The sequence below is a fragment of the Trichophyton rubrum genome (genome assembly GCF_000151425.1).
Source record: "Trichophyton rubrum CBS 118892 genomic scaffold supercont2.1, whole genome shotgun sequence".
Classification (NCBI taxonomy): domain Eukaryota; kingdom Fungi; phylum Ascomycota; class Eurotiomycetes; order Onygenales; family Arthrodermataceae; genus Trichophyton; species Trichophyton rubrum.
The window spans coordinates 2,514,060-2,539,467 of record NW_003456428.1 but is presented as its reverse complement, the minus strand read 5'-3'; the positions used below and the strand labels follow the sequence as shown (position 1 = coordinate 2,539,467).

Below are 25,408 nucleotides of genomic sequence, written 5' to 3'. Positions count from 1 at the left end.
ATCCACAGGTCAAAGCCAAAGCCATAGCTACGTTGCTAGCAGAGCTACAGCCATAAATAAGAGTTCAATCGCTTTCACCCCAGCAGGCTAGATATTGATATTAAGCTAGAATATCAGCTACATTTATTACACGTGCTCGTCCATATATATGCCCATTTAATCCTTTACTTCCTCTTCACATTATCAGTTGCCAGTTGAAAGGTCCATGTTTAAATTGACAAAAAGGCTTCGTTGTACTGAGTAAACAGACCGCTACCGACCAAGAGTATTCAGTAGATGTGCTGAGGCATTGGACGTCACGTATTGGTAAAAGTGATGGTAAGGCCAATAAGTATCGAGTTAGTTTTGCTTCGTAGTCGGAGCGACCAACTGCACAGCTAAAAACATGGGCTAGAGTGCATAAGCGTGCAACCTGAGGTACTTAAAAACTTGGGATATTCAACCTAAGCTTATTGTAAGCCGCATTTGCAGCTACTATCCACTAGTGGTATCATATTAGTAGGAGGTATGATGTATATTGCACGTGTGGTAGGGCACATACTCTATTCATGCATGAGTATAGCCCCAAATTAAGGGAAAGAGTATGTATGATGAACTCGCTTTCCTAGTCCTTTAGAAAGGTCACTGAGATGGTCGCTTTTGCCATTCTCAACCCGATTCCTTGTCACTGCTAGTGGCCCATTCCCCTACGAATCCTTCTTCATGGACGGGATCCCGTAAGTTCACCTTGTGCGACTTGGACCATTCCAGGACATTGGACCTTCTTATGACCGCAGTTGGGAGGCCATCATCACCTTCTGGCTGTGAGGCTCGTTTCCGTTTCACGGGTTTCTCTGCTTGAACAACTCCCATTGAATTCAAGGCCGTGAGGACATCCTCGGCTAGCATACCAGTTGCCTGCCCGATATCCTGAATTGACATCCGCTCTCGAGGCGGCTTCTTCCTATATTTCTTTGTAGGTGGTGGTTTCGCGTTACTGGCCTTGGGTTGCTCGTCCTTCACTCCGCTAGTGCTTACATGAAGGAGGAATCTAGCCATCCTCTCCTCCCAAAATCTCACATAGCTCTTATGGCCCATCTCACTAAGAGGTTTCTCAGGTCCACCGATAACTCCATCATTCCATTCCCACGCACTCAGTTTGTAACTAATACCCATCAAGAGCTTGCCCAGTTGCTTGTGTTGGTATGGTGGGAAGATGAGAATACATGCTAAATTATTAGCATCCCATGACATCTTTTCCTTTGAGAAAAACCCCAGTACATGGTAGTCATCCGGATCTGCAGGATTCGTATAGACGAGAAGATAGTATAAAAACGAGGACACGTCGAAGAAGACGGACTTGTGGTCCAGAAACAGCTTTGCAAAGAGAGACAAATTCTGAGCAAAGAGCTTTTGATCCTCGCCGTCGACCTCCCACACTGAATATCCGCCATGTTTGTAGACTTGGGTGCCGAGTGGTGAATCCTTGCTTGCGCATGTGGACGTGTGGCTTAGGTAGGCTTGCTTGTCGCATGTATATCGGAAACACCACCGACAGACGTACAGCGTTCCATCGCCAGGTCTCACTAGCTCTTCAGGGTAACGCGAATCAAACCACGCCTTAAACTGAAGGTTTCCCAGGACCACCTGCTTCACATTCTGATTGACATGGTTTTTCAAGGCTTGTGACGGTTTGCTGTTTGGCATCGCAACCACCCTGGGGTGCGTATTATTCGCGGTCACCTAGGTGCGCATCAGATAGAACTTGGCGAGCGACGAACGGGCAAGAGAAGCTTTCTTTCTCTCAAGGAGTCGAGGCGCAGTCTCAGCCTCCGTCTCGGCTTTGTTGGCTTGTTGTACGTCTTGACTGTTTGTCCGTCCTCACCTTCTTCCCAATCAGGCACCCGAACCTTCCTCCCTGCCCGCATCTTTGAGTCACGTGAGAGCTACTCGGTCTTCGGGAATAAGTATGTCCGAAGTAAATGACTAATAAATGACTAAGAATGTATTTATACTTATGACGAACCGCCGAGTTTAGACTTTTGCTCCGCCCAAAAGTAAAAAAAAAAGAAAAGAAACTTGAACATCGCCGGAGTCGCTTTTTGTATGGGGGGAGAAACGACATTGCTGCTGCCTGGCAAACGGCGGGTATTCAACATCTCCATCGGTTATTTTGCACATGGTACAGGCGTCGAACGCTGCCTTCGTTGCCGTGCGTTGCGTATAGCTACGTAAGTCTCCGGTGAAGCCTGCAGGGCGAGATACTCCGGCAGAGTGGTGGCGTGAATTCGCCCCAGACCGCGCATACAGAACAGGCAGTCAGATTCTCCTCGTTGGCTGGACCAGACAGCCCGTTCCTATAACCCCTGCGTATCGTCGATTTGAGTTGGGGTATATGCGCTAGTATTTTCTTCCAGGCTGCAGTATATCCGTCGCATTTATTTTGTTAACGTTCCCGTCTCCAGGACGTCACTACTATTCCTTTGGCAAACCACCCTCCGGACATATCTTTGAAATTCAAAATGCTGCCGCCATTTCGTATAAAGGGCATTGTTGGGCACCCCTTACACCGGCGACGTCGTTCTAGAAATGATGATGGCCTCGAGTCTGATAGTGCTTCGATCTCAAGTCTGGATAAGCAGCACAGGGCGGAGTTTGAAGTCCAAGGCGATGGAGTAGTTCAGGTCACCGCAAACGAGTATGACCGAACCATAGAGGAACTTCCGGAAGCCAGGCTTCAGTATCAGGATGAGGACGATGGTGAAACAGTGATTGTAAGTCGTCTCTTGATATTCAGCGTTTCTCCAACTTCTGCGCTTTTTTGTACTGACTCTTGGTGATGCTATTTACTAGGTCGGTTCATCATTAGAACTTTCACAGCTTATTGGTGAACTTCTACCAAATAGCTATCGTCTGCCTTTAAGCACACTCAACGCTGAGAATGATCCTGTTATGCATACATTTGAGATCCAACAGACTCTGCCAGTGGTAGACGTTTGGCGAAACTTTCGTTTGAGAACTGTGACCAACAGTATCTCGGGGCAACCGTCCTGTCAAATAATACCCCTAAGCACTGGTTATCGCTCAAATGCGAGTTCCCGTCTGAAGACTGCGCCCCCAGATCCCCCACCCGCTATAAACAAACCACGCGTTGTTAAAGCAGATCCCCAGGAGGAGAGCGCCCCTTCAGGACAGCATGAAGGCTGTTCAGGTGTAACGAATATGGAAAGTATTAAACAGTATCCTCCTATGAAGGATACGTCATCCAATATATGGAATGGTCCAAACCATGATACAGAGTTTGAATCATTTGGTGAAGGTGCCTCGGCGGAAGGTAAGTTTATCACTGAAGAGGGAAAGAAGCAGGTATGTTGCCTATTCCAGATATCCATTAGACGTAAAAAAGCTAACCCTCTCAAGGCGTATGCTGCCGGGAAGCGTATGCGTGAAATTTACAAGGCATACTGGCGTGGCTCGTATCGTCCGGAACTAGAAGAAGGCCATACGACTGGTACTTCCGGAGATTTCTGGAGCACCTACAAGCCGACTCATCAATTTTCTGGACCTTCCACTAGCACAAGAGAAAGGGAGCCTGATAGCCCAGAATCCCCTATTGAAGTATCCCCCAAACCATTTTTATCAGAGTTTGAAGCTGAGCTATCCCGGCTCATGGCACAAAACTCAGGATCAGAGCTACATCTTAAGCCTGTAGGTGAGCCAGCAACAGCAACAACTAGGGAATCTAGTTCCAACTCAACCTCTACAGACGGGAAAGAGCCGGTAACAGGGCATTCGGAGAATAATAATGCTCAGCCGACTTCAGGCCAGGCTACAGAGGCCTCGGAGGCGATATCTCATATTGTTACAGTCTTTGGAAAGTCTTTCCAATCCCTCCTATCTCGAGTAACCATCCTCAAAGCCGAGTTAGCAGACAGATTGCCTGAGGTTGAGCAGAGAGTTACAGACTTGCATCATCATATCCCCGATCAGATGCAAGCAACCATCCACGAAACCCTCCAGGTCATGGGGGGTCATATTCAAACATTAGCGGGAGTTATGCAGCAGGCTGCTACATCGGCAAGATCTTCCTCCATTGCAACCAGAGAAACAGAGAAAGCGGTTACTGCTTATCTGAGTAATTTGCGGACTCTTGTATCCGACATACGAGATATCGGCGGTTCACTTATTGCAGGGTTTGAGAAAAGTCTCAAGCCGCACGATAACTGTGCTAACAAAGGCACAGCGGACGCATCATCAGCTCCCGAAGCAGTTAACCCTGCAACACAAGACATCTTTATCGGTAATCTGCCACCAGACGCCACGAAGAATACAGTCATTTCAGTGCTTGCAAGCCAGGGGTTCGTCGGGACTGTGACGCTTCCCAGAGATAGTCTAACAGGCGATCATGCCGGCTTCTGTTATGTTCATTTCCCTTCTACCTACGCTGCAGCTGCAGCGCTGCAAGCGCTTAGAGGAAACCTCATTGGTGACTGTACCATTAACGTTGAATCCGCAAATGAGCATTCATTCTCAGGGCCAAGCAACGCGACCGAGTCGTCTGGCACTCGTATCCAACACACTACCCCTGAACTTCCACACTTGACAAAAAATGCCGGAAGGCCCAGTTATCCATCGTTCGTTCCAGTGAGTGAGCTAGATAATGATACTAGCAATATCGTACCTTCAGAGCAAAATTTGCCAAACGCCCATCCCTATGTGAACAAGCCGCTATCCCAATTCCTGAGATGCACAGCAATACTCAAACACAACCGAACACTGCGTTACTTAATAAATCCGAGACAAACCTTGCCGAACGATATCCGCCACTCTTTGAATCTCAAAGTACCGAAAACCCCGGCACAAGGCCACCACCACCCGATTCATGTCATGAGACCAGTCTTCATTCTGAACCTAACGACAATGACTGCGCACTGAGTCGGTACCCTTCAATGCAACAGCTCGAACAGCAGCATCTTTTCATGCACGGTCCTTGGCCATCCCCAGATTGGCCAGCCCTCAGGCCTCGCACGATATATGAAAATAACATTAATCGTGCTAGCACTGGAAAACCATTAGCTCCCCCAGTTCCTAGTCGAATACCAGGATCATGGCCATGGGATCAGGATAGCCAGAGCAGTATACCTTCAATGTCTAATGCTAATGAAAGTAGAACTGAACACGGCATCTATCGTGACCCAAACCACATTAATCCCCCAGTACTATCGGATCTTTCTAGCCCATTAAATCCACTCCACCGCCGCGCATCCCCATTTTCCGCATCAAACGTATCTGGGCTGCGTCGAAGTGCAACGGAACGTGTGCGGAGACCGCGTCCAAGCCTTTTTGAAAATAACCCTTACCCAGAAAGACGGCTTAGCAGCCATGAATTAGCAGAGATTAGCGCTGCCTGTGAAAACCCTTCGGACCTTCCTGGAACATTTCCCCGTGAAACTCCGACGGCAGCTGTAATGGAAGCATCACCAAACGACCCAACAGAACTCTGTCTATCACAGCTGAGGGCCCTTGGTTTCGGCGACGATAGATCTCAAGATGTTAATAGGCTGCGTATATTCGCCGAGGCTGCTAACGGAGACCTGGCAGAGGCGATTGAGATGATCGAGGAAGAGAGAAAGGCTTATGAGCAGCGTCATGTGCAGTTTTGAAATTGAATCCAGCCTATGTAACGAGCAGTGGCGCTCCGGTCCATGTACCATCGCTTGACATCTTTTGGTTTAACTTGTCGATTTTTGTTTTGGGTATCAGCACACTGACAATCGGTCTATTTTCATTTGTTCGCTTGTATACTTGGTAGCAGGTTAGGGATTTCACTTCTGTATAGCAATCATTGAATTTCTCCTAAATCTTGACACTCAAAGAAAACCACAGGATAGTCTCTCGACAGTGTAGTGCAACTCGAGTCTACTACTCAGCCTCCAGAGTCCCATAGAGGCGGCAAATTCAAACATTGTTTTTGCTGTGAGTGAGTTACCCAGGACTCCTTCCCCAAATTCTACCATTGCCACGGCTTGTGTTTGCAGCCCACCATATCAACTGCTCTTTGGTGGATACCATAATTAGCTGGGTTTGCTGGCCGGGGGCGTTTCAATAAACTCCCAACTCTCTCGAGGATTGATCTAAACTCATCATCCAAGTAGATAAGTTCCCCTATTATTCAACAAAATGGTAAAAGACTCGGTTCCTCCAATCGGGTGTGTTAAACTTTAAAAGTTTATTTTCTATCTTTCTTCCCACCAACAAGTCATCAAAGAGGCCGTCTGCAAGCGCTGCCTCGTCGTGAGTATAAGACGCCCTCATGTAGAGCAGCAAGATAGCAGCTTTCCCAGAAGCCAAGGCAAAAGAGTTGCACTCACAGGGATCCTGCTGTGCGATACAGTGCATGTGGAGATATGCTTGGGTGCTAATATAGTTATCTGTTCTCTTATCTAAATGATCCTTAGGGTAGCGTATGATTGGCTTTATGTGTACCTGGTTAAATAACCCTGAGGAACAGATAATAATAATGGCAGTAATAGGGAAGTTAGGATCAAAAGTCTGACCTCAAGACAGTATCAACTCGCTGTACAACGTAAGGTTGTTTCGAGTTTCTATGACATCGTTACTTATGTATCTTGGCTGGCCCTCCGCGCGGATGTACTAAGTGGTCGACTAGCAAGGATAGTTCCGGCTTTTATATCAAGCCACGAAAACAACGTTGACGACCTAAAATTGCACCCCTGGCCCACGTGTTGGAGATGGCACATCTATCTCGCCCGTTCCAAACTAAACGCAAATACAACTTTTTACGCAGATGGACAGTTGGCTGTCTGGCTTCCCTTCCCCGGCGCCCATGGACAGGATGGAGCCCCATGGCGTCGCTGGGCGCATGCTAGCTCAAGCTTTGTCTCTTCTCCGTCAACAACACATCTGGCCAACATATACCCCGTGGCCATTTTCTCTAAGGAAAAAACGGCAGAGGGACGCCGACAAATGACAAGGGAATATCCGGTAATTCGGTTGATCTTTTTTTTTTTTTTTTTTTTTAACTTGCTGCACCCTGCAAAGTTGAATGGGCCAAGTTGCAAGGGGTCATGGCTTTGTGAACAGCATATACAAATTCTCTGGACGGCTTCTCTAACAGAGTGAGTGTTCTACATTTCCCTGGGGAGTTGGTATAACCAGTTCTGTGTTCTTGAGGTATCGCTCAACCATTCGGTCACACGTTTGCTCAATACATCTGCTGTATAACAATTGATTGCCAAAATAGACAGGGCCTTCCTGTCAAATCTTCTAACTGTTCGCAGAAGGCAAAACAACTTGTCCAACGCCCAGGGTAATGTTACCTGTGCTGCGCTGAAGTATACCTTTATTCATTCGAACTTTGCTTGCTCCGGTAGAAGGTTTAATATTATCAGCCTTGTTTCTGGAAGATACTAACGAGCGAGACTTATCTCCGACGGCCCGGTTGACTGCCTGGAGCAGTTTTTGTCTTTCCCTGGTTCCCTGGAGTAAGTTCTAAGCTTTATCAGCCCTTTTCCCGGGTGTGCCACCGTTAAAGAGGGAGCGGGAACAAGCAGGGATCAAGGCCCGAAGAGACCGCAGGTCACTGATCCACCCAGAGGTACGTTGGATTCTATTTGAATCAAGCCTGTACCCGGGATTGTCACTTCCTCGTCTTCTCATTCTCCCGGGGAAAGCGGGGAGATTTCCCTTATCATTGATTCCGCATTCTTTCACATCGTTTATCACTTCACATCTGTACAAGTATTCCACATAAGGGGGAAACATATCGTCACAAGGACTTATTCACGAAGATTTTCTACACTTATTCATCCTCGTTTCGTTCCTGCCAGAATATACAAACCTCTGCAGAAACTAGACGATATAATCGGCGCAATGCGCTTATAATCCACAGGCCCAAAGAAACAATAAATTATTGTCATGATGGACTCGAACCTAACAACTGCTTTTCAGACACCGCCCAAGCAAGATCGTGAAGGATCTGGTGACAAAAAAACAGCTGATAAGGGGATCAGAACTGTCAATTCTTCCTCGATGGCAACGATTCAGGATGACGACGAGCGGCTGTTGGCCAGGATCGGGTATAAACAAGTACGGAGCGACTTTTCTTTCGACATGTCAATGAAACAACAGCGGAGAGAGTGCAGGGCAGACCTGTCAAGAAACTCAAATGTGACTTTCCGGTCTAACATGTTTTTTTCCAGGAAATGAGACGTGAGTTCTCGAAATGGTCAACAATATCATATGCCATTTCGATATTGGGGGTGTTAGGGTCTGTGCCAGCGACCTTTGGTCAACCACTCAGTGCAGGAGGACCTGCAACGGCCGTATGGTGCTGGTTAATCGGATCAGTAATGGCAATGTGCATTGGCTCGTCGGTTGCAGAGCTGGTTTCTGCTTATCCTACAGCAGGCGGGATGTATTTTGTGACTAAACATGTAGTTCCGAAAGACCAAGTCCCAATATTTGCATGGATTCAAGGTTGGTGCAACTTGCTAGGCCAGACTGCTGGTGTTTCGAGTGTTGCATACACAGTAAGCCAGATGTTACTAGCTGCTGCGAGTATGAACTCGAATCTGGATGATAAAGGAAATTATTCTTTTAAACCGTAAGTTGTTTTATGTGCTGAGGGTATCTATACATCAGCTCCGTTATATTAGAAACAGAATAATTGACGGAGTGTACAATAGGACTGCTCTTCAGACTGTTCTGCTTTCAATTGCCCTTCTTTGCATAATGGGTATCATCTGCTCTTTAACAACAAAGAGTTTGCATCGAATCATTCTTTGGTTTGCGCCAATTAATAGTATGTGATGCAATATACCACTCTCCGCGTTTTTAAATTTTAAGTATAGAACTGACGTGTGTAGTCCTCGCATCAATTGGGATATGTATTGCTCTCCTTGTTCTTACCCCAAACAAACAGTCAGCCCACTGGGTATTCACCAATGTTACCGATGGATCAGGATGGCACTCAAAGGCTTTCTCTTTTCTTCTTGGTTTCATCGCCGTTGCTTGGACGATGACAGACTATGATGGAACCACTCAGTAAGATGCCTGTTTACTTGGAAAATGCTGCAAACTCGCTGAGTAGGCGTTTTCTAACAGTATTTTGAACAGCATGTCCGAGGAAACCCATGACGCTGCTGTCAGAGGTCCAGTTGCAATCCAAACTGCGGTGGTGGTATCTGGAGCCTTTGGCTGGATGTTGACTGTTACCATGTGCTTCTGCATTACTGACCTTGAGGCTGTTCTCAAGTCACCAACTGGGCTCCCGGCCGCCCAGATCTTCCTAGACGCTGGAGGTAAGACAGGCGGAACAATTATGTGGGCATTTGCTATCTTGGTACAGTTTTTCACGGGTTGCTCTGCTATGTTAGCAGATACCCGAATGGCATACGCTTTTGCTCGTGACGACGCTTTGCCTTTTTCAAAGTAAGGAAATGCGCCATTGACTATAATGAGATGGGATCACTAACAAACAACATTAAACAGAGTTTTGGCAACAGTAAACCCATATACCCTCACCCCAGTAAATGCGGTGTGGTTCGTCGTTTTCTTTTCCGTCTGCCTCAACTGTATTGCCATAGGCTCTACTGAAACCGCATCATCGATTTTCAGCATCACTGCCCCATGTCTGGATCTCTCCTACATCGACGTCATTTTAGCCCACCGTCTGTACAAGAATAAGGTGAAATTTATCGAAGGTCCCTTTACCCTAGGCAGTTGGGGAGCTACCATAAACTGGATTTCCATTAGTTGGGTGCTCTTTATCAGCATCGTCCTATTTTTCCCTCCAATTCAACCCGTAACGCCACAGAATATGTATGAAACCCCACGCTTACCCTCTGGTACCGGTATAGAAGCTGACATGGAGTCTAGGAATTATGCTAGCGTTGTAGTGACTTTTATTGCACTCTTCGCGCTTTCGTGGTGGTGGCTATCGGCCAGAAAGTAGTACTCTCACATTCCCTCTCGAGAATTGATAAGGTATCGGGCTAACAATCAATAACTAGACGGTACACCGGCCCACGTACCAAGGAACTCCTTGAAGAAGTTCCTTCGGAAGATTTCGATACCGGACCGTATGGTAGCTTTGGTGCCTAACAGGAGGTAATCCACGAGTCTTGCTAGATATCTCTATCATATCTATTCGGCAAATCAACGGCATATAGGCCCGTTGACAATCACGTATATATAATCTATCTTTCTCCTATTCTTTTAGCTTTGGAAGAGATTTGCCTCCTCGCAGGCAAAAGGATATTTAATAGTCAGACTGATAAATCATTTTAAATATTATTGCAGCGGGGTATTCAATGCACTCCCCATTATTAGAGATAAACCCTCGCCGAAACTAAGGGCTGACGGTAAGAAGCGATAGCAAGGCAAATATATCAGAAGGAACGTCGCCGAAGAAGTCGAAAGTCAAGGGGCCCCACAGGTACAGAGTTAGCAATCACGTGCTTAAGGCCATATCTGGCAAAAAAGAAACTCCGTCACCGAGAATCTGTCCTGATGGACCTAAGATTGAACAATCTGGTCAGTTTTGACGACGGAGTTTCCATACTACGATAAAGGGGAGTTGCTGTCCTTGTTACGAATCAATTGAGATATGAATTGTTATGATATAGTGCAAATTTGACCGCGGAAACGCCGCAGCAGATATATCGTTACGCCTGCCCATCCCAGACTGCCCTGCCGATTCCCCTCATTACGCGTGGAGGGAGCTACCAAAATGGCCGACTTCTCGATGTATCATAACCTAGGTGACGGCGCTGTGCCTGACGATGAAAGAATGAAATCGCAAATACGGACTGAACCTGCAGCTCCTCAGTTTGTTCCTCCGGTCGCACAGCCGCCATCGGGATACATGCAGAGCGGAGGTGCTCCTCAGCAGACATACCAGCACCCTCACGGTTTTACGCAATCCTCCCCATATCTTCCATCTTCGGGAGGCTACCCATCACCCCAGGGAAATGTTCAGTCTCCAGCTGATATGCAATCAGGAATGCACAATTTAACTGCTCAGATGGGTGGACTAGGAATTGCTGGAGGAGGGCCACCAAGTTCCGCTGGTGGAACCACCAGGGCGCATAAGAAGAAAGATAGACATGCGTATCATGAGTTTGGAACCCCGGCAGGATCATCCCAACCGTTTAACGGCATGCCTCCCGGCTCTACCCAGCAACCATCACAATTTCTCAACCAACAAAACCCTCAGGTAGCGCCTCCACACGGTGGATTCGGCTCTCCTCAGGTGCAGGAGCAAAGGAACTCCAGCGTTGTCAGAGATGGTTCTGTACCAACTCAGGGCAGGGTTGACCCGGAACAGATACCCAGCGTTCCACGGTCTCGCGATGTCCCTGCTCAATATTACCTCGAACACACCTACCCAACTATGGAACGGCACGTACCGCCGCCATCCACAGTTCCATTCGTTGCCCATGATCAAGGCAACTCGTCGCCAAAGTTTGCTCGACTGACCATCAATAATATCCCTTCTACCGCGGAGGCGCTTGCTTCAACCTCGCTCCCGTTAGGCCTAATACTTCAACCCCTTGCTCCGCTCGATGAGGCAGAACAACCAATCCCTGTTTTGGACTTCGGAGATTCTGGGCCCCCTCGGTGTCGAAGATGCAGAGCTTACATTAATCCGTTTATGACTTTTCGATCTGGTGGAAATAAGCTCATTTGCAACATGTGTACATTTCCCAACGAAGTTGCTCCTGAGTACTATGCACCACTTGACCCTTCAGGTGTACGTGTGGATCGGATACATCGCCCAGAATTGATGCAGGGAACTGTTGAATTTTTGGTCCCCAAGGAATACTGGAATAAAGAACCTGTGGGCTTGCGTTGGCTGTTCCTTCTGGATGTTTCACAGGAGGCTGTATCACGGGGATTTTTAGAAGCATGTTGTGATGGCTTGTTATCTGCTTTGTATGGAGCAGATAGCGATGGAGAAGAACCTGAAAATACAGAAGATGGTGAATCCAAACCCCGTAGGAATCTACCAGAAGGATCTAAGATCGGAATCATAACTTTTGATAAGGAGGTCCACTTTTACAATCTGAGTGTATGTGATCTCGGGTCCTTAGCGCTGTCCGACAACAAAATTTCGAAGCTAATTCTGATAACTATAGCCGCATTTAGAACAGGCACAAATGATTGTTATGCCGGATTTGCAGGACCCGTTCGTTCCTTTAAGCGAGGGATTATTTGCTGATCCATACGAGTCAAAGTTCGTTTATTCTATTCGCTCCAGCAATTATATCAAAAACTAACTGCATCTCAGGCATGTCATATCCTCGCTCTTGACGCAAATACCCACTCTATTTTCGTTCATCAAATACCCAGAGCCAGCCCTCCTCCCCACGTTAAACTCCGCTTTATGCGCCTTGGAGTCGACCGGAGGAAAGATTGTTTGTTCGTTGAGCTCCCTTCCCACCTGGGGTCCTGGGCGTCTCTTTATGAGAGATCAAGGGATGGGTCCCGGAACCGATGCGGAAAGGAAGCTATTTACTACTGAGCATGTTGAGTGGAAGAAAACAGCTACAAAGGCAGCGGAGACTGGAGTTGGTGTAGATTTCTTCGTAGCAGCAGGTGGTGGGACTTACATGGACATCGCAACGATAGGTAAGTTGACATCACACCACCATTTTTGTTTTGAATAAGGAAGCTCATTGTAGTAGGACACGTATCCGCTGTTGCTGGAGGAGAAATGTTTTTCTACCCTAATTTCCATGCTCCTCGCGATATCCAGAAACTCTCCAAGGAAATATGTCATTCCATTACCCGAGAAACTGGTTATCAGGCTCTTCTGAAAGTCCGTTGCTCAAATGGCCTCCAAATCTCGTCGTACCATGGAAACTTCCTTCAGCATACATTTGCCTCAGACCTTGAAATGGGAAGTATTGATGCAGATAAAGCGTTCGGCATCATGTTCACTTATGATGGTAAACTTGATCCTAAACTGGATGCCCATTTCCAGGCAGCCCTTCTCTATACTGCTGGCAATGGACAGCGACGTGTTAGGTGTATAAACATCGTAGCTGGCGTCAATGATGGTGGAATGGAGACCATGAAATCTCTTGATCAGGATGCCATTGTTTCCATTCTTGCGAAAGAAGGTAGCCAAATCTTCACTTTTCCCTTGGTGAATGTTGTTGTTGCTAACGTGCTACGATTAGCTGCCTCCAAGGTTCCCGAAAAGGCCCTATCAGAAATCCGGGCTAGTTTAACAGAGAAGAGTATTGACATTCTAGCAAGCTACCGCAAAAACTTTTCATTGTCACATCCTCCTGGCCAACTGGTGTTGCCTGAATATATTCAGGAGTTTTCAATGTATATGCTGAGCTTGCTAAAGTCTCGTGCCTTTAAAGGTAAGCGAAGCCACCCTAGACCAAATGTATACCAGGCTAACAAATATACTCGTATCTTAACAGGAGGCCATGAGCCCTCGGACCGTCGTATCCATGATGTCCGAATGCTTCGCTCCTTTGGATGCCGAGAGCTTTCTCTCTACCTATACCCACGGATTATTCCAATCCACAACTTAGATCCCAAGGATGGGTTCTCTAACGAGCATGGGCAGTTACAAGTGCCGCCAAGCCAGCGAGCATCGTTCTCAAAAATCGAAGACGGAGGGGTCTACATTGTGGAAAATGGACAAATATGTATCCTCTGGATTCACGCACTCGTGTCCCCTAACCTTCTCGAAGACCTCTTCGGCCCAGGCTACAACTCCCTTAAATCTCTTGATCCAAATACGTCCACTATCCCAGTTCTAGAAACACAACTCAACGCTCAGGTACGCAATATCCTGCAATACCTAAGTACAGTCCGTGGCTCAAAGGCCATGACTATTCAACTGGCCAGACAAGGTATTGATGGGTCTGAATATGAATTTGCGCGAATGCTATTGGAGGACAGAAACAATGAGGCACAGAGTTATGTTGATTGGCTCGTTCATCTGCACCGACAGATCAACATCGAACTCGGTGGCCATCGTAAGAAAGAGGATGGCTCTGTTGCAGGCGCTGTCGGTGCTGGGGTAGAAAGCACTCTGTCTGGATTGGCCGGACTGCGGCCGCCCTACTGGTAGCTGTCTTGCCATATATCCGGGTATCGTCCAGAGAAAATTGTCCATTTACTGTGCCTACTTAGCTATACATACGACGAATTGCGTGACTCACATTGCTTCCCCCAAGCTTCATCTGCTTAACTGTCACCCAGTGTATTTTAACCTCGTAAGATGCCATTCCCACTGCACGTCGTTCTAACCCCGTTCTGGCAAGCAGCGTCGGGATCGTATTTTCCTTCAGCCGCGGCAGAACTCCGACCTAGGTCGATTGCTTATGTAATAATGTACGTACCTCGTGGAAATCCTGACACATCGCGGAAAAAGTTTGATGCATCAAAGACCTCGATGAAAAGCTGGAAGCTTTCGGCAGACAAGGAAAGAAAAAGCAGGTGGATAAGGGGCATACGTATGTCACTCTTCTGGATTGCCTTTGCATCTCAGAAAATCTATGCCGCATAACCGAGTTGAAACCCCACCACCCACGGCAATACGAGACGGCCGGCATGAAACAAGGGATGCCTTGAATATAGTTATGGAGGTCTAGACATTCAGTCAAAAGAGACGATATTGTGGGCTCACAAGGGCCTTCCCATAGAGGGGGGCCATCATACCCGCCACGCACCGACAGCCGCGAGATGCGGCTTCTGGGGCAGCACCCTCTTGATTGTTTTCTTTATACACCGTTGAATATGGCAACGAAGGTAACAAAGCCGTATACAAAAACCACAATCTGCGCTCTTCGATAGTCAAAGGGAAAAAAGCGTTTTACTTACCATGGCACAGCAGATAATCTGAAATAAAGCCGTCATTACCCCTTATTTGGTACCTAGATCCGGAAAACAAGTGTTAAAGAATGCCTTTGTATTGCTGAATCCACACACACCTCGTCCATTCAAGTGACCCACGTTTACGGATAATTCTAGGTTCCAGGCATCTACCAACAACCCCTCCCGAGGCATGGAAAACATGGTATTACCTATGCCCAACTTAATGCTTCTCATATGCTGTAGTCATAGCAAGGGGGAGTTCCGTCCCCCCATTTCAGGAAGAGATCCGAAGAGTGGTCTGTGGTTCCAAATATCTCTTTCTCCCGCCACCACCAGAAGCGTCATACTCCACCACGATCTAGAACCATGGTAGTGTCGAAAACTCATTGAAATACTCCCGGCCTTGGCTTCCTTTTGGCTCAGTTTTTATCTTTATAATTTAAATCCCACCAATATCAAAGGCCGCACCCCTTGTTCCTGAACTTTCCCCACCAATATAAGTTACTTGGAACAGATCACGCCCGTGGCAAGAACATCTCGTAAAGCAATCCCAAGTCTGGGTACTCGATTATATTGGTGGACAATTCTGGAATTCGAATGGTTTCTAGACCATACTCCAAGAACACTTCTCCATGTCGAACCATTTGTATGTGGGGGACATCTCTATAAATACCCCTTGAACCCCCATCCCCAGGTCCTGTTTCTCTTTTTTTTCTCCATCACATTCTTTCTGATCTCAACTGATATATACATTTTTAAAGGGTCATTCTTTACGCCCTTTTTACAATCATTAAGAGCTCTTATAGACACTCACTATATTTCATTTTTCATTTTTTGACCAAACCCCATTTTTGAAAATCAAAATGCATTCCAACACTGCTGTCATCGCCCTTTCTGCCCTCGCAGCTCTCGTCCCGGCTGCTCTTGCTGGTGGAAACCTTGGCACTGCCAACGTCCAGAACGCCTGCGGGAAAGATGTCTACCTCTGGTCCATCGCTGACTCTGCTGGAGAGAAGATGATCACCCTCAAGGACGGCGAAACTCACTCCGAGCAATACCGCCCTAACAGCAATGGGGGTGGCATCTCCATCAAGATGGCCACCAACCCGGACCACAAGGATATTTCGCAGTTTGAGTACACTCTCTCGGAGCCTCAAGTCTTCTACGATCTATCCAACATCGATGGCTACCCATTCTCGGATGGTGGCGTCAGCATCCACCCATCCGACTCCAGCTGTCCCGCAGTCGTCTGCGAGGGAGGAGTCAAAGAGTGCAAGGAGGCTTACAACCAGCCCAATGATGACCACGCTACTCACGGCTGTCCTCAGGAGACTGACCTCAATGTTGTGCTCTGTGCTGGTGGCGGCTCTGCCGGCCCCAAGAAGATGTTCAAGCCTGTCCAGGAGAAGGCTGCCAACCGCCCTCGCCACCCACATGCTCGCCCAGAGTAACTTAAACATCTCACCACTGCACGACTTAAATAAACGACGATGATCATGACTACAAAAAGTTTTGGTGTTTTGATTTTCTAGATGGGATTTCCATACGTTCTGCATATAAAAAACATACATAAATACCCTTTCATCACACCATGAGCTATGTTTTGTTGATTTTGGTTTTGTGTTTCCTGATTCCGGCCGGATCAGCTATACAGACAGAAAATCAAGATATAAGGAGTTCTGGGTAGAGGTGATGATGTTGTATATAGAAACACAATCAAATCGTCCGCGGGCGGTCCAAAAAACCATTTCTGATTCCAGCTCAAAAAAGTAGAAAGGCAGGGTTGCCCCCTCCGCATGTTTAAAGTTTTACTTGAGCATTTCCCACGTGGAGAAAGCACGCACCGTACTCCACAAAATGAAACCTTAAATGGTTGCCTCTCGACAGGACAATCTACACCCATTTGCTACCATGTGTCATATATGGATATGATGGGCAAAATGTTCATGACGAAGGCTTCCGATTTCATCATAGAATCTTAATACTCAATAAGTAGCTACTTCATTACTATATGTACTGAAATTTCATATATACAAAAACTAAGTACTTTTGCTATCCTTCACAGGGTCCTTGGTGTTCCTCTGGGCTTTTGACAATCTTTCCCGCATATTTTTCCAAAGTGTACGGCTTCGAACGACCTTAATTAATGTATATGCAACCAGTCTATAGCCGACCACACATATACCAAGGGCTACAAGGTTGATCTTTGGGTCCTTGTTTAAATTATAGAGCGACAGTACTTGCTCGCCTGTCTCAATTGGACAATGCCCATTGGGGAGACGCTGTTTGTCAGCGCAAGTAAATGTGCGTCCATGCATTGAATAAGGTGCCAAGTTGGAAATAGAGTATTTAACCGGAGAAAGGTGGTTTACAGCCTGCAAAACCGAGGGAATATTAAGGCTCATGACGCCACCCAGGACTGTTGCTATAGATAGCACAATGGAGGTAATATTGACCGAAAACCCAACGTGGGAAAAGAGAGTGCAAAACATAATTCCGAGTGATTCCCCGCAACTCGTAATGCAGAAGGCGTTGAATGATGAGATAAATAACATGGTCACGGTCCGCTTAACACCGATAGCATAGGCAGAGATGATACCATATAATAGTGCCGATATTATTTCGAATGGAACCTCCAGTGTAGTGTATTGTAAAATAAATGCTTCAGTGGAATAGCAGTCGTCACTTTCCTCGCGATAGAACACATCGCGTTCGTAGGGGTAGATGGCAATGTTTTGAAGCATTCCTACATTGAACATCAGTGATGATAGTAGCTAGGACGACACCAGCAAACTTACCAACGAAGTATAAGGCTGTGATTTGTTGCACGGCTCCCATTCTTGACTGCACGGCCGCATAGTCATCTTTCAGTGGCGCAAAAAACAATGCCATGATTATTGCAACACCAATTACCTGCATAGTACGTGCCAGAAGGAGATACGGTTGTCTTCTTAAGTTGATTGCTGACCTTCGGAGGACTAGTGCAAACATAGTGGGAAACGCAGTGGGTTTTCTTTTCAGGCTACCCAATTCCGCTGGCACTGCAATTATGGAATCCTCTGCTTCTCTACCTTCATGAGGACTAACTTCCCAGTTATCGATCAGACGTTGTACTTTGGCACGAGTAGCAGTCTCTTTTGATTTTGCCTGTAAGTCCACAGTAATGAGGTCAAGGGCAAAATCAGTTGGGTTGGTGGTTCGAGGACATTCGTATCCAAGTGACTCAAAGTGAGGTAGCATATTTGGGCCACTGCCAGCATAAACTGGATATCCCCCTCTTGCTATCAAAAGAACGTTGGAGAAGTATTGGAAAATATCCGACCTTGACTGGTGGATTGTCAAAACAAGGGTCCGACCTTCCGCTGCCAACCCGTTCAAGACTTCAATGATAGATGTAGCAGTGAAGACATCCAAGCCTGATGTCGGTTCATCAAGGAGTAAAATTTTTGGGTCCGTAAGAATCTGAATAGCAATAGAAACTCGCCTCTTCTCACCCCCACTAATTCCTTTAATCAAGTCACTTCCAATCAGATTATTTGCACAGTCTTTCAAGCCCATCTTCAACAAGATTGCCTCCGCTCGCCGGTTCTTCTCATCCTTTGACATCCACGTCGGTAAACGTAACCCGGCAGCAAACTCCAGTGATTCTCGAACAGTTAACGAAGGCATCAAGGCGTCATCATCTTGTGTGACGAAGGAGGTAACGGATCTGACGACATCTTTTGAAGGCTTCGCACCGTTGTATAACATATCACCTCCAACATAGTATCGTGTGCCGACAGATCCCTGTAACCGGTTTGCGATTGAGCAAAGTAGTGACGTCTTACCACTACCAGAAGGGCCCATGATGACGTTGAGTTTGCCCGGTTCGAACTGCGCGGTGATAGGTTTGATGATACTCAGGTTCTTCATCTGAAACCCATGTCGAGTAAGGAAGCGCTTTTTGATATCCAAAGAATAGTTCTCAAGCTTGATAGATACCTGGCGACTATCTGCTTGAGGACGGGCGACAAATTTTTCCTTGCCTACTGAGTGATCTTTTTCTGCATTCCGTGGTTGAGCAACAATGATGTCAATTTTGTTAAATTTCAAAATCACACCAGCAAGAGCATAAAAGAAAACTGCAAAAGAAGCAAGAACCACGATCGGACGCCAAATCCAATTTTGAGGTATCCCAAGGCTGTCCACTATAAATCGGCCGGTATATTCTTTGCACCGGGGATCCATGGGGTCTTTTGAGTAAGGACAGTCATAGAACTGCCCATACTCAGAGCCATTAGGCCCAATGAATTCGTTCGCGCATAATGCACTAAACGCGTAAAAGGTATAGGCACCCCATTTTACCCATCGGACGTATACTGGAATCTGATTGACTTGAACAAAGTATCCACAGGCTACCGTCTGAAGGGTATAAGACAGGTTTCCAGCCAAACTCGCCCCGGGAAAGTGTCTGCAAAGACTTATACAGACAGCAGCAAAGGTAATTGCCGTATACTGCGTGAGTATATTTAGTACCAGGAAAACAAAGAATTCCGCAGCCGCCAGTCGGTATCCAACCATAAAGTAGAATATGGTTGAAAATAGAATAGGCACTGGCAGATCCTCTAGAAACAGTCTCGCGGCCCGTCGGCTAAGCAGAAAGGCGGGGACACCGACAACCCCTTCGCTCCTTTCACGATCAAAGAGTTGTATATCAGTCGTAAGCCGGAAAATTTCGTAAAGTAGAATGATATACCCATTGAGACTGCTTGCGGTGTATAAACTTCCTTGCCGCGATCGGATACCTGTAAGGGACCCATCAAGCTGCAAATATACCCAGCCATTGAGAACAGCCATGCCAATTGCCTCAAATAGACAACTTGTCATTCCCATAGGGTCTCTAATAGTCATTTTAATAGTCCTTGCGGTCAGAACCCAAAATTGTCTAGTAAAACCGACGCCCTCATGTATGCTCCTGCCAGTGACAGGCTGCCTATCCGACGAGGTTGGTTCGCCTTTCTTGGGTTTCTTTCTCGAAGCTTCACTCCACGCTATTCTAAGGCTCTCAACCCTGTCCTGTGAGGCTAATTCAGCCTCAGGCGTCCTGTTGTCATATGCCGCCAAGTCTATCATAAACTCCGCGGGGTTAACGAAAGGGGGTATAGAATACCCCTGTCTCTCAAAGTATACAACAGATTCGTCTGCATCGCCGCTATAAAGTACCGATCCACGGGAGAGAAGGACAACTTTATCGAACAGACCCCAGATCTCTGAGCGAGGAGAGTGAATGGAAATGATGATGGTCCGGCCATCCAAAGCTAGTCGCTTCAGGCTTCTAACGACCTGGTAGGCACTTGTTGCATCTAGCCCTGTTGTCGGCTCGTCGCAGAACAGAACTGAAGGATTTCCAAGCATTTGGACCCCAATGCTTGTACGCCTCCTCTCGCCACCACTGCATCCTTTGTGTGATGAGTTACCAATCCTGGTATCAGCGCACTCTTTCAAGCCCAGCTCAAGTATTACTCGTTCAACCACAGCATGTCGCTCTTCCGCAGTCGTAGGCGGCGGCAACCTCAAATCTGCGGAATACTGAAATGTTTCCCGCACTGTTAAGGTGGATATTAAGACATCCTGCTGCATCAAGTATGCACTTCGATTGTCGTTCGTTGTTCCTTTTGAATTAAATGTAACACCTCCAGACACCTTCATGCGGCTAGTACCCATGCGACCAGCAATGGTATTTAATAAGCTAGTCTTTCCAGATCCGCTGCCACCTATAATGGCTGTGAGAGTGCCATGGGGCATGCTAGCAGTCACGCCATCAAGGATCGTTTTAAAAGCTGTCCGGCCCTTCGAAGGAGAGATACGGCTCCATATTGCAGCTGCCGGGCTCTGAAATATTGACGGTGTAGTATCAACATGAAGCGCAAGATCATTTACTTCAACGTCGACCGGCCGAACAGCGCGAAGGGACAGATGAGATCTATCCGACAACTGGGTGACATCCTCGGCATTCTCTTTGGTCTCGCTGGTTTCGAGTGACGGGTCGAAGGGATCCTTTTCCACAAGGCTTGGAGTGTAACACTGTGAAATCACCATTTCGGGTGTAACTGTAACCGATTTATATCTCAGCTAGCTATCAAGGCTCAACGGAGTACAATTAATTGTGGTTGTGTACGAAACAGTTCCCGAGGCATCTCGCGCCAGAAATACAGAGTGTCTAAGGGGTATTTTGAGGGTCCTTTGTCGTGAACGAATGCTTTGATAAATATGGTATATTTTCAAGAAGATTGTCTTCGTCTGGGGTAAGCCCCAAGCTATATATCTCGAGCATAACATTGAACCGCGGTGGGACTCCACCCCATATTCCGTTTATTAATGCACCTATGTGCAGTGGGGCTAGGAAGGTTTCAACATCTATTATTACCGGTCAGTCCAGGCCGTTGTTGTTTAACTAGGGGTCCTCTGCGGTTTCTCCTGTGTTTCCTTAGAGAAAATTTGAGTTGCCTGGCAAGAAATCGTGTCATGTTTATGGAGAGATCTGCTGTCGAAAATGGCTTATTCTGAGAATCAAACCAACACGTAGGAGCATCCTGCGTAGCTGGTAGGACTCAAAGCAATGGAGGGCGAAAATATGAGCAATCCAGAAGATTAGGTACCCATACCAAGTGCTCGGAATACGAAAACGAGGGCATCCCTCGACTGGATCTGGCGATGGAGGAGCATGGGCCTGGTCATACGGCAGGCTCGTTTTCGTTCTCAATCTGCGCCCTTTTCCAGAAACCCATGGGAGCCAGCGGAGTAACGGAAGCAACGTTCCCGTCGCAAGGAAGTTCCGGATAAAACAACAAATCGGGGGGATTCTGATCCAGGATGACTTCACCTTGTAACAGGACAACACAGGCAAAGCTCTGAGAACAGGGGACTAGATTGGTGTAAAGCTCTCGACCCTTCCCATCCAGGGCCACTTTGGTTTCATTACGAGCGCCAGGCTCCTGGCCGTACTGAATTGGGTAAATGAGTGCTTTGTTGGTCGATAGCCCCAGGGATTCGTGCTGCATGTTTACATACCGCGAACTTCGCTGCAAGGCATTCGAGGAGGACAATCTCCTGGCCAACTGTGTTTCCACGAGCCCAAACCTCAGAACATTCCGGATGGATGCCGTTCACTTTTTTGTTGAGGGAAAGGTGGGAGCGTGAAGTGAAATAGTTCGCAGGATCAAGGCCGATGTCGCATAATCCCAGCATCTGATGGTGCAAATTAGCGTTTGCTATTAGCCAGGGAGGAACATCCTGGTAGTGGATTCGCTTGTCTTGCACTTACTTGGAGGCGGGTCGTCCAATAATTGCAGGCACACGTATAAAAATAGAACGTCATTATAACTATAAGAGTTGACGGTGATAACTTCCGCCCGTTACTGCCATCCCAAGGCTTCCAAGTTTGTCTCGCGGAAAATACGAATCACGAAATGGAAATATCAATGCATACAATATATGTGTATATATAAATCCAAACACCTTAACAATGGATGGGCTATGGCTGACCAAAATCAGACAAAAAAAGAAAAAAAACGTTACTCTACACAATCAACCCTTAACTTGAACCAGTGGGTTGAGAGCCAGCTTTATATTTCAAGCGTCCATTAGAAAGCCTGGTGTGCTATACCGAAGTCGGTTCGTTGCCCATCAAACTTTCAGACGATGGACTTTGAACACCGTAGCGAAAAGCAGATATAGTGAAAACATCAGTAAGGCCGGGTTGGTGAGTTGTGGTTGAAGTTCCCCCGTTCCTCCATTGACATGGGGGTAACTAGGAGCGAGATATGCCATAAAAGGCACTTACTTATCGGACCAAGGAGTATATGGCAAGGGGATAATTTTTTTTGTCAAGCGTAGAATGAAATGACCAGACGCCAGCATGCTAACATGGTGATAAAATCGTAATTATTCGCCGATGCTCCCGAACTCCCGCGGAACTGCAAAGCATGAAGGCCACTGTGTTTGAAAGGCGTAGGGTGAATCTGTGGTGAAGATAACTGATATCAAGGGCATGAATCAATTATTATTCCGGCGATTAAAGGAGGACCCAAGCCTAGGCTGGGTGACTGGCAATTGTAGACGCGAATCATGTTATCAAAAAGTCCATGTTCATGTCATCAATGATTTTCTCCCAGTCCCAGCTAAGGTTTGGACTTGTATCCATAACATCCCAGACTTTCTCTACCACTCTAAGAGCAGCGTCAATGTTTCGCAGGCTTGAATAAGCCTGTACGCTATCGAATCCAGTTTTGATGCGCTCTCGCTGGTAAGGTTCAAACGCGGAGCATCCTAGTAGAAACAGTGGCATCAAGAGAATACTATATGCACCGGAGTCTAACGGCAGTTGGTTTAGATAGAGCAGACCATCGTCAACCACCTGCGATATCTTCTCATCGGGGCGAGAGGGACGAATTGTCCTATAAAGATACACCCAGGTGGACTGTCTATACAGCTGTGATGCTAGCCAGTTGGGGTTGTCTGCAGGATAGGAGGGTTCCCATGCTCGTATTTGCGAGTCTATCCCTACTGCTTCACTCAGCGTCTGATAATCAATGGCAGGTTCGATTCCTTGATTTATCCGTTGTCGTATTCGATCCCGGAGGACCGTGATTTCAGATATATAGTGGAACAAGCCATCAAAAATGCCCAACAGAGCACCAGCCTGAGCATGGGGTACAAAGTCAGGCAGACGAAGGTCACCAGCAAAACAGATCGGACGTCGATCTAGGGTGGTCACTGAGTTGGAGACATCGTGGTACTGGAAAAATTCCACAATGAATTGTCTAAACTTTTCATTCCTTGGCCGTTGGGTTATCAGAAGGTACCTCGCAGCATCCATATGAGACCGATATTCGCCCTTGGTCTCTCCCTCGCAGATAGTATGCAGACACAGCGCAATGGTAGATGCAATCATAGGGTCCTCGACCGGTAAGCTCTCCCGAGACTCTTTGGCCCTCGTTTCGGGTGAGGTTTCAGTCGTAGTAGTGGAAGAGGGTGAGGGCGAGCAGGCTGAGGACTGGGCGGCGATTGTGTTTCGCAGATTCGTGATTGCGCGGTGAAAGTGGTAGTGTTTCCGCTCCTTCAGCATCGGCTCTGGATCCCGGGCAGAGAGATGAGAGCCAGCCAGGCACATTAACGAGTGCATCAGGCCCTTGTGCTGGGTGGCCATGGGGAGCAGGATCTCCTTGAACGGGTTGGAGTCATCGTTGATCAGCGTGAGAACTCGGCTAAAGTCGTTGACAAAGTGATCAAGGAAGCGTCTGTCGATGTCCGTTTCGATGCCGTCGATGAGAACAGGCAGCCCACGGGCAAAAATCGCAAAGGAATGTCTTCTGGCAGCTGTCGTTGTGGTTGGTGGTGTCAGCGAGGTTGATAGAAGAGCAGCCGGGACGAGAAGAGACGTTGAAATGTCCCAAAGGGGTAATATCTAGCTCACCTTCTTCGATCTTCTGCTTGCCGCTCTTCCACACCTCCTTGACCGGATAGCCCTCGCAGACCACGGCGTTTTTCTGACAGTTCAGACATGCCGGCTTCGTCTCGTCGCATTTCTTCTTCCGCCGCCGACACGTTATGCACCCAGTCTTCGATCTGCCCTTGGTAACCTTTGCCTGGCCTGGCACAGGAGGAGGATGTTTGCGTGGCCGACCACGCTTTCGAGGAACGCAGGCCGTCGGCGATGGAGGAACGTCACTTCTGCCATCTTGTGGCTCACCGTGGTGGAGACTAAGCGGTACCGTTCCATCCTCTTCGTCCTCGATCTCCTCAATCTTCGGAACGACGTCTTCTTCGTGCATCGCAGACGCGGGCGAAGATATCACCGTGAAGCTGAGGGACTGGGACACCTGCATTGGCGACTCTGTGTCTGATGTGTTGCGGTCCGTCGAGAACACCCGCGTCGAGTAGATCTGCTCGGCTGTCGAAGTATACGTCCAGGGACCTGACGACCCCCGCGGGATGTCATCGGGAGCTTCGAGGGATAGGCGGGAGAAGCTTTCGTTGGCCGTCGAGTTCGTGGGCGAGGGTGTGGCCGAGTCGCTGGTCGCTCTGCTGCTGCTCCCGTTGCTGTCTGCATCCGCTACCTCGCAGCAACCACTCCTGTTCCTCCCACCATCAAACCCGCTGCCGCTCCCGCTTGTGTTATTATGGTTATTGCTATCCTTGCTAGGCTCGCTGCGAACACTGGAAACGCGACGGCCGAGGTTGATATTTAAAGATTGGCGGCAAACGTCGAATGCCGGCGCCCTCTGAGTGAACAACATCGACGGTTTATCCAACATCCAGATCTTCGTCTCGAACTAGGTCATATCAAAGTGGACACACGAGGAGGGAGAACGAATGGTGGAGGAGAAGGTTTTATTTATCTAATTTTTCTCTCCTATGAGAAAAAGAAAAGAGACCAGAGAGGGAGCCCGAGCCAGATTCAATCAAATGATGATTAGCCTCGCAACTCTAACGCACTGATTCAGATATGAGGGATGCTATCAAACTTTCTCCCTGGGATGGAGAGAAACGCAGGGAGAAAGGGAGAGGTTGGAAGAGAGGC

At 47.5% G+C, this 25,408-nt stretch overlaps 8 protein-coding genes across 14 annotated transcripts; 4 read left to right on the top strand and 4 right to left on the bottom strand.

The window, feature by feature from the left end:
• Nucleotides 1–648: 648 nt before the first annotated feature.
• TERG_00960 (uncharacterized protein) lies at nucleotides 649–1,686 on the bottom strand (the record flags this gene model as incomplete). Its single annotated transcript, XM_003238926.1, has 1 exon — nucleotides 649–1,686. One exon carries the CDS (start codon nucleotides 1,684–1,686, stop codon nucleotides 649–651), a length of 1,038 nt encoding a protein of 345 aa, XP_003238974.1.
• A 629-nt stretch (nucleotides 1,687–2,315) lies between these two features.
• On the top strand, nucleotides 2,316–6,814 carry TERG_00959 (uncharacterized protein). 7 transcript variants are annotated; one of them, XM_047749199.1, is made up of 4 exons: nucleotides 2,316–2,753; nucleotides 2,833–3,345; nucleotides 3,400–4,623; nucleotides 4,705–6,814. In XM_047749199.1, exons 1-4 carry the CDS (start codon nucleotides 2,502–2,504, stop codon nucleotides 4,912–4,914), a joined length of 2,199 nt encoding a protein of 732 aa, XP_047605277.1. In that variant the 5' UTR covers nucleotides 2,316–2,501; the 3' UTR covers nucleotides 4,915–6,814. The 7 variants fall into 7 exon arrangements, with proteins under 7 accessions (XP_047605277.1, XP_047605275.1, XP_047605276.1 ...); XM_047749197.1 differs by having other exon boundaries at nucleotides 3,400–6,814; XM_047749198.1 differs by having other exon boundaries at nucleotides 2,833–4,623.
• Nucleotides 6,815–7,920: 1,106 nt separating this feature from the next.
• Nucleotides 7,921–10,104, top strand: TERG_00958 (uncharacterized protein; the record flags this gene model as incomplete). Its single annotated transcript, XM_003238924.2, has 8 exons — nucleotides 7,921–8,088; nucleotides 8,202–8,605; nucleotides 8,688–8,803; nucleotides 8,868–9,045; nucleotides 9,118–9,432; nucleotides 9,493–9,822; nucleotides 9,880–9,951; nucleotides 10,014–10,104. The coding sequence occupies 8 exons, from the start codon at nucleotides 7,921–7,923 to the stop codon at nucleotides 10,102–10,104; spliced, it is 1,674 nt and encodes a 557-aa protein (XP_003238972.2).
• A 628-nt stretch (nucleotides 10,105–10,732) lies between these two features.
• TERG_00957 (uncharacterized protein) lies at nucleotides 10,733–14,101 on the top strand (the record flags this gene model as incomplete). Its single annotated transcript, XM_047747681.1, has 6 exons — nucleotides 10,733–12,073; nucleotides 12,141–12,238; nucleotides 12,293–12,633; nucleotides 12,690–13,127; nucleotides 13,188–13,379; nucleotides 13,443–14,101. 6 exons carry the CDS (start codon nucleotides 10,733–10,735, stop codon nucleotides 14,099–14,101), a joined length of 3,069 nt encoding a protein of 1,022 aa, XP_047603644.1.
• A 1,609-nt stretch (nucleotides 14,102–15,710) lies between these two features.
• TERG_00956 (uncharacterized protein) lies at nucleotides 15,711–16,298 on the top strand (the record flags this gene model as incomplete). Its single annotated transcript, XM_003238922.1, has 1 exon — nucleotides 15,711–16,298. One exon carries the CDS (start codon nucleotides 15,711–15,713, stop codon nucleotides 16,296–16,298), a length of 588 nt encoding a protein of 195 aa, XP_003238970.1.
• Nucleotides 16,299–16,886: 588 nt separating this feature from the next.
• TERG_00955 (uncharacterized protein) lies at nucleotides 16,887–20,925 on the bottom strand (the record flags this gene model as incomplete). The annotated part of the gene is made up of 2 exons (XM_003238921.1): nucleotides 16,887–17,593; nucleotides 17,646–20,925. The coding sequence occupies 2 exons, from the start codon at nucleotides 20,923–20,925 to the stop codon at nucleotides 16,887–16,889; spliced, it is 3,987 nt and encodes a 1,328-aa protein (XP_003238969.1).
• A 635-nt stretch (nucleotides 20,926–21,560) lies between these two features.
• TERG_00954 (uncharacterized protein) lies at nucleotides 21,561–22,074 on the bottom strand (the record flags this gene model as incomplete). Its single annotated transcript, XM_003238920.2, has 2 exons — nucleotides 21,561–21,830; nucleotides 21,898–22,074. The coding sequence occupies 2 exons, from the start codon at nucleotides 22,072–22,074 to the stop codon at nucleotides 21,561–21,563; spliced, it is 447 nt and encodes a 148-aa protein (XP_003238968.2).
• Nucleotides 22,075–22,951: 877 nt separating this feature from the next.
• Nucleotides 22,952–25,142, bottom strand: TERG_00953 (uncharacterized protein; the record flags this gene model as incomplete). The annotated part of the gene is made up of 2 exons (XM_003238919.1): nucleotides 22,952–24,204; nucleotides 24,302–25,142. 2 exons carry the CDS (start codon nucleotides 25,140–25,142, stop codon nucleotides 22,952–22,954), a joined length of 2,094 nt encoding a protein of 697 aa, XP_003238967.1.
• Between the last annotated feature and the right edge of the window lie 266 nt (nucleotides 25,143–25,408).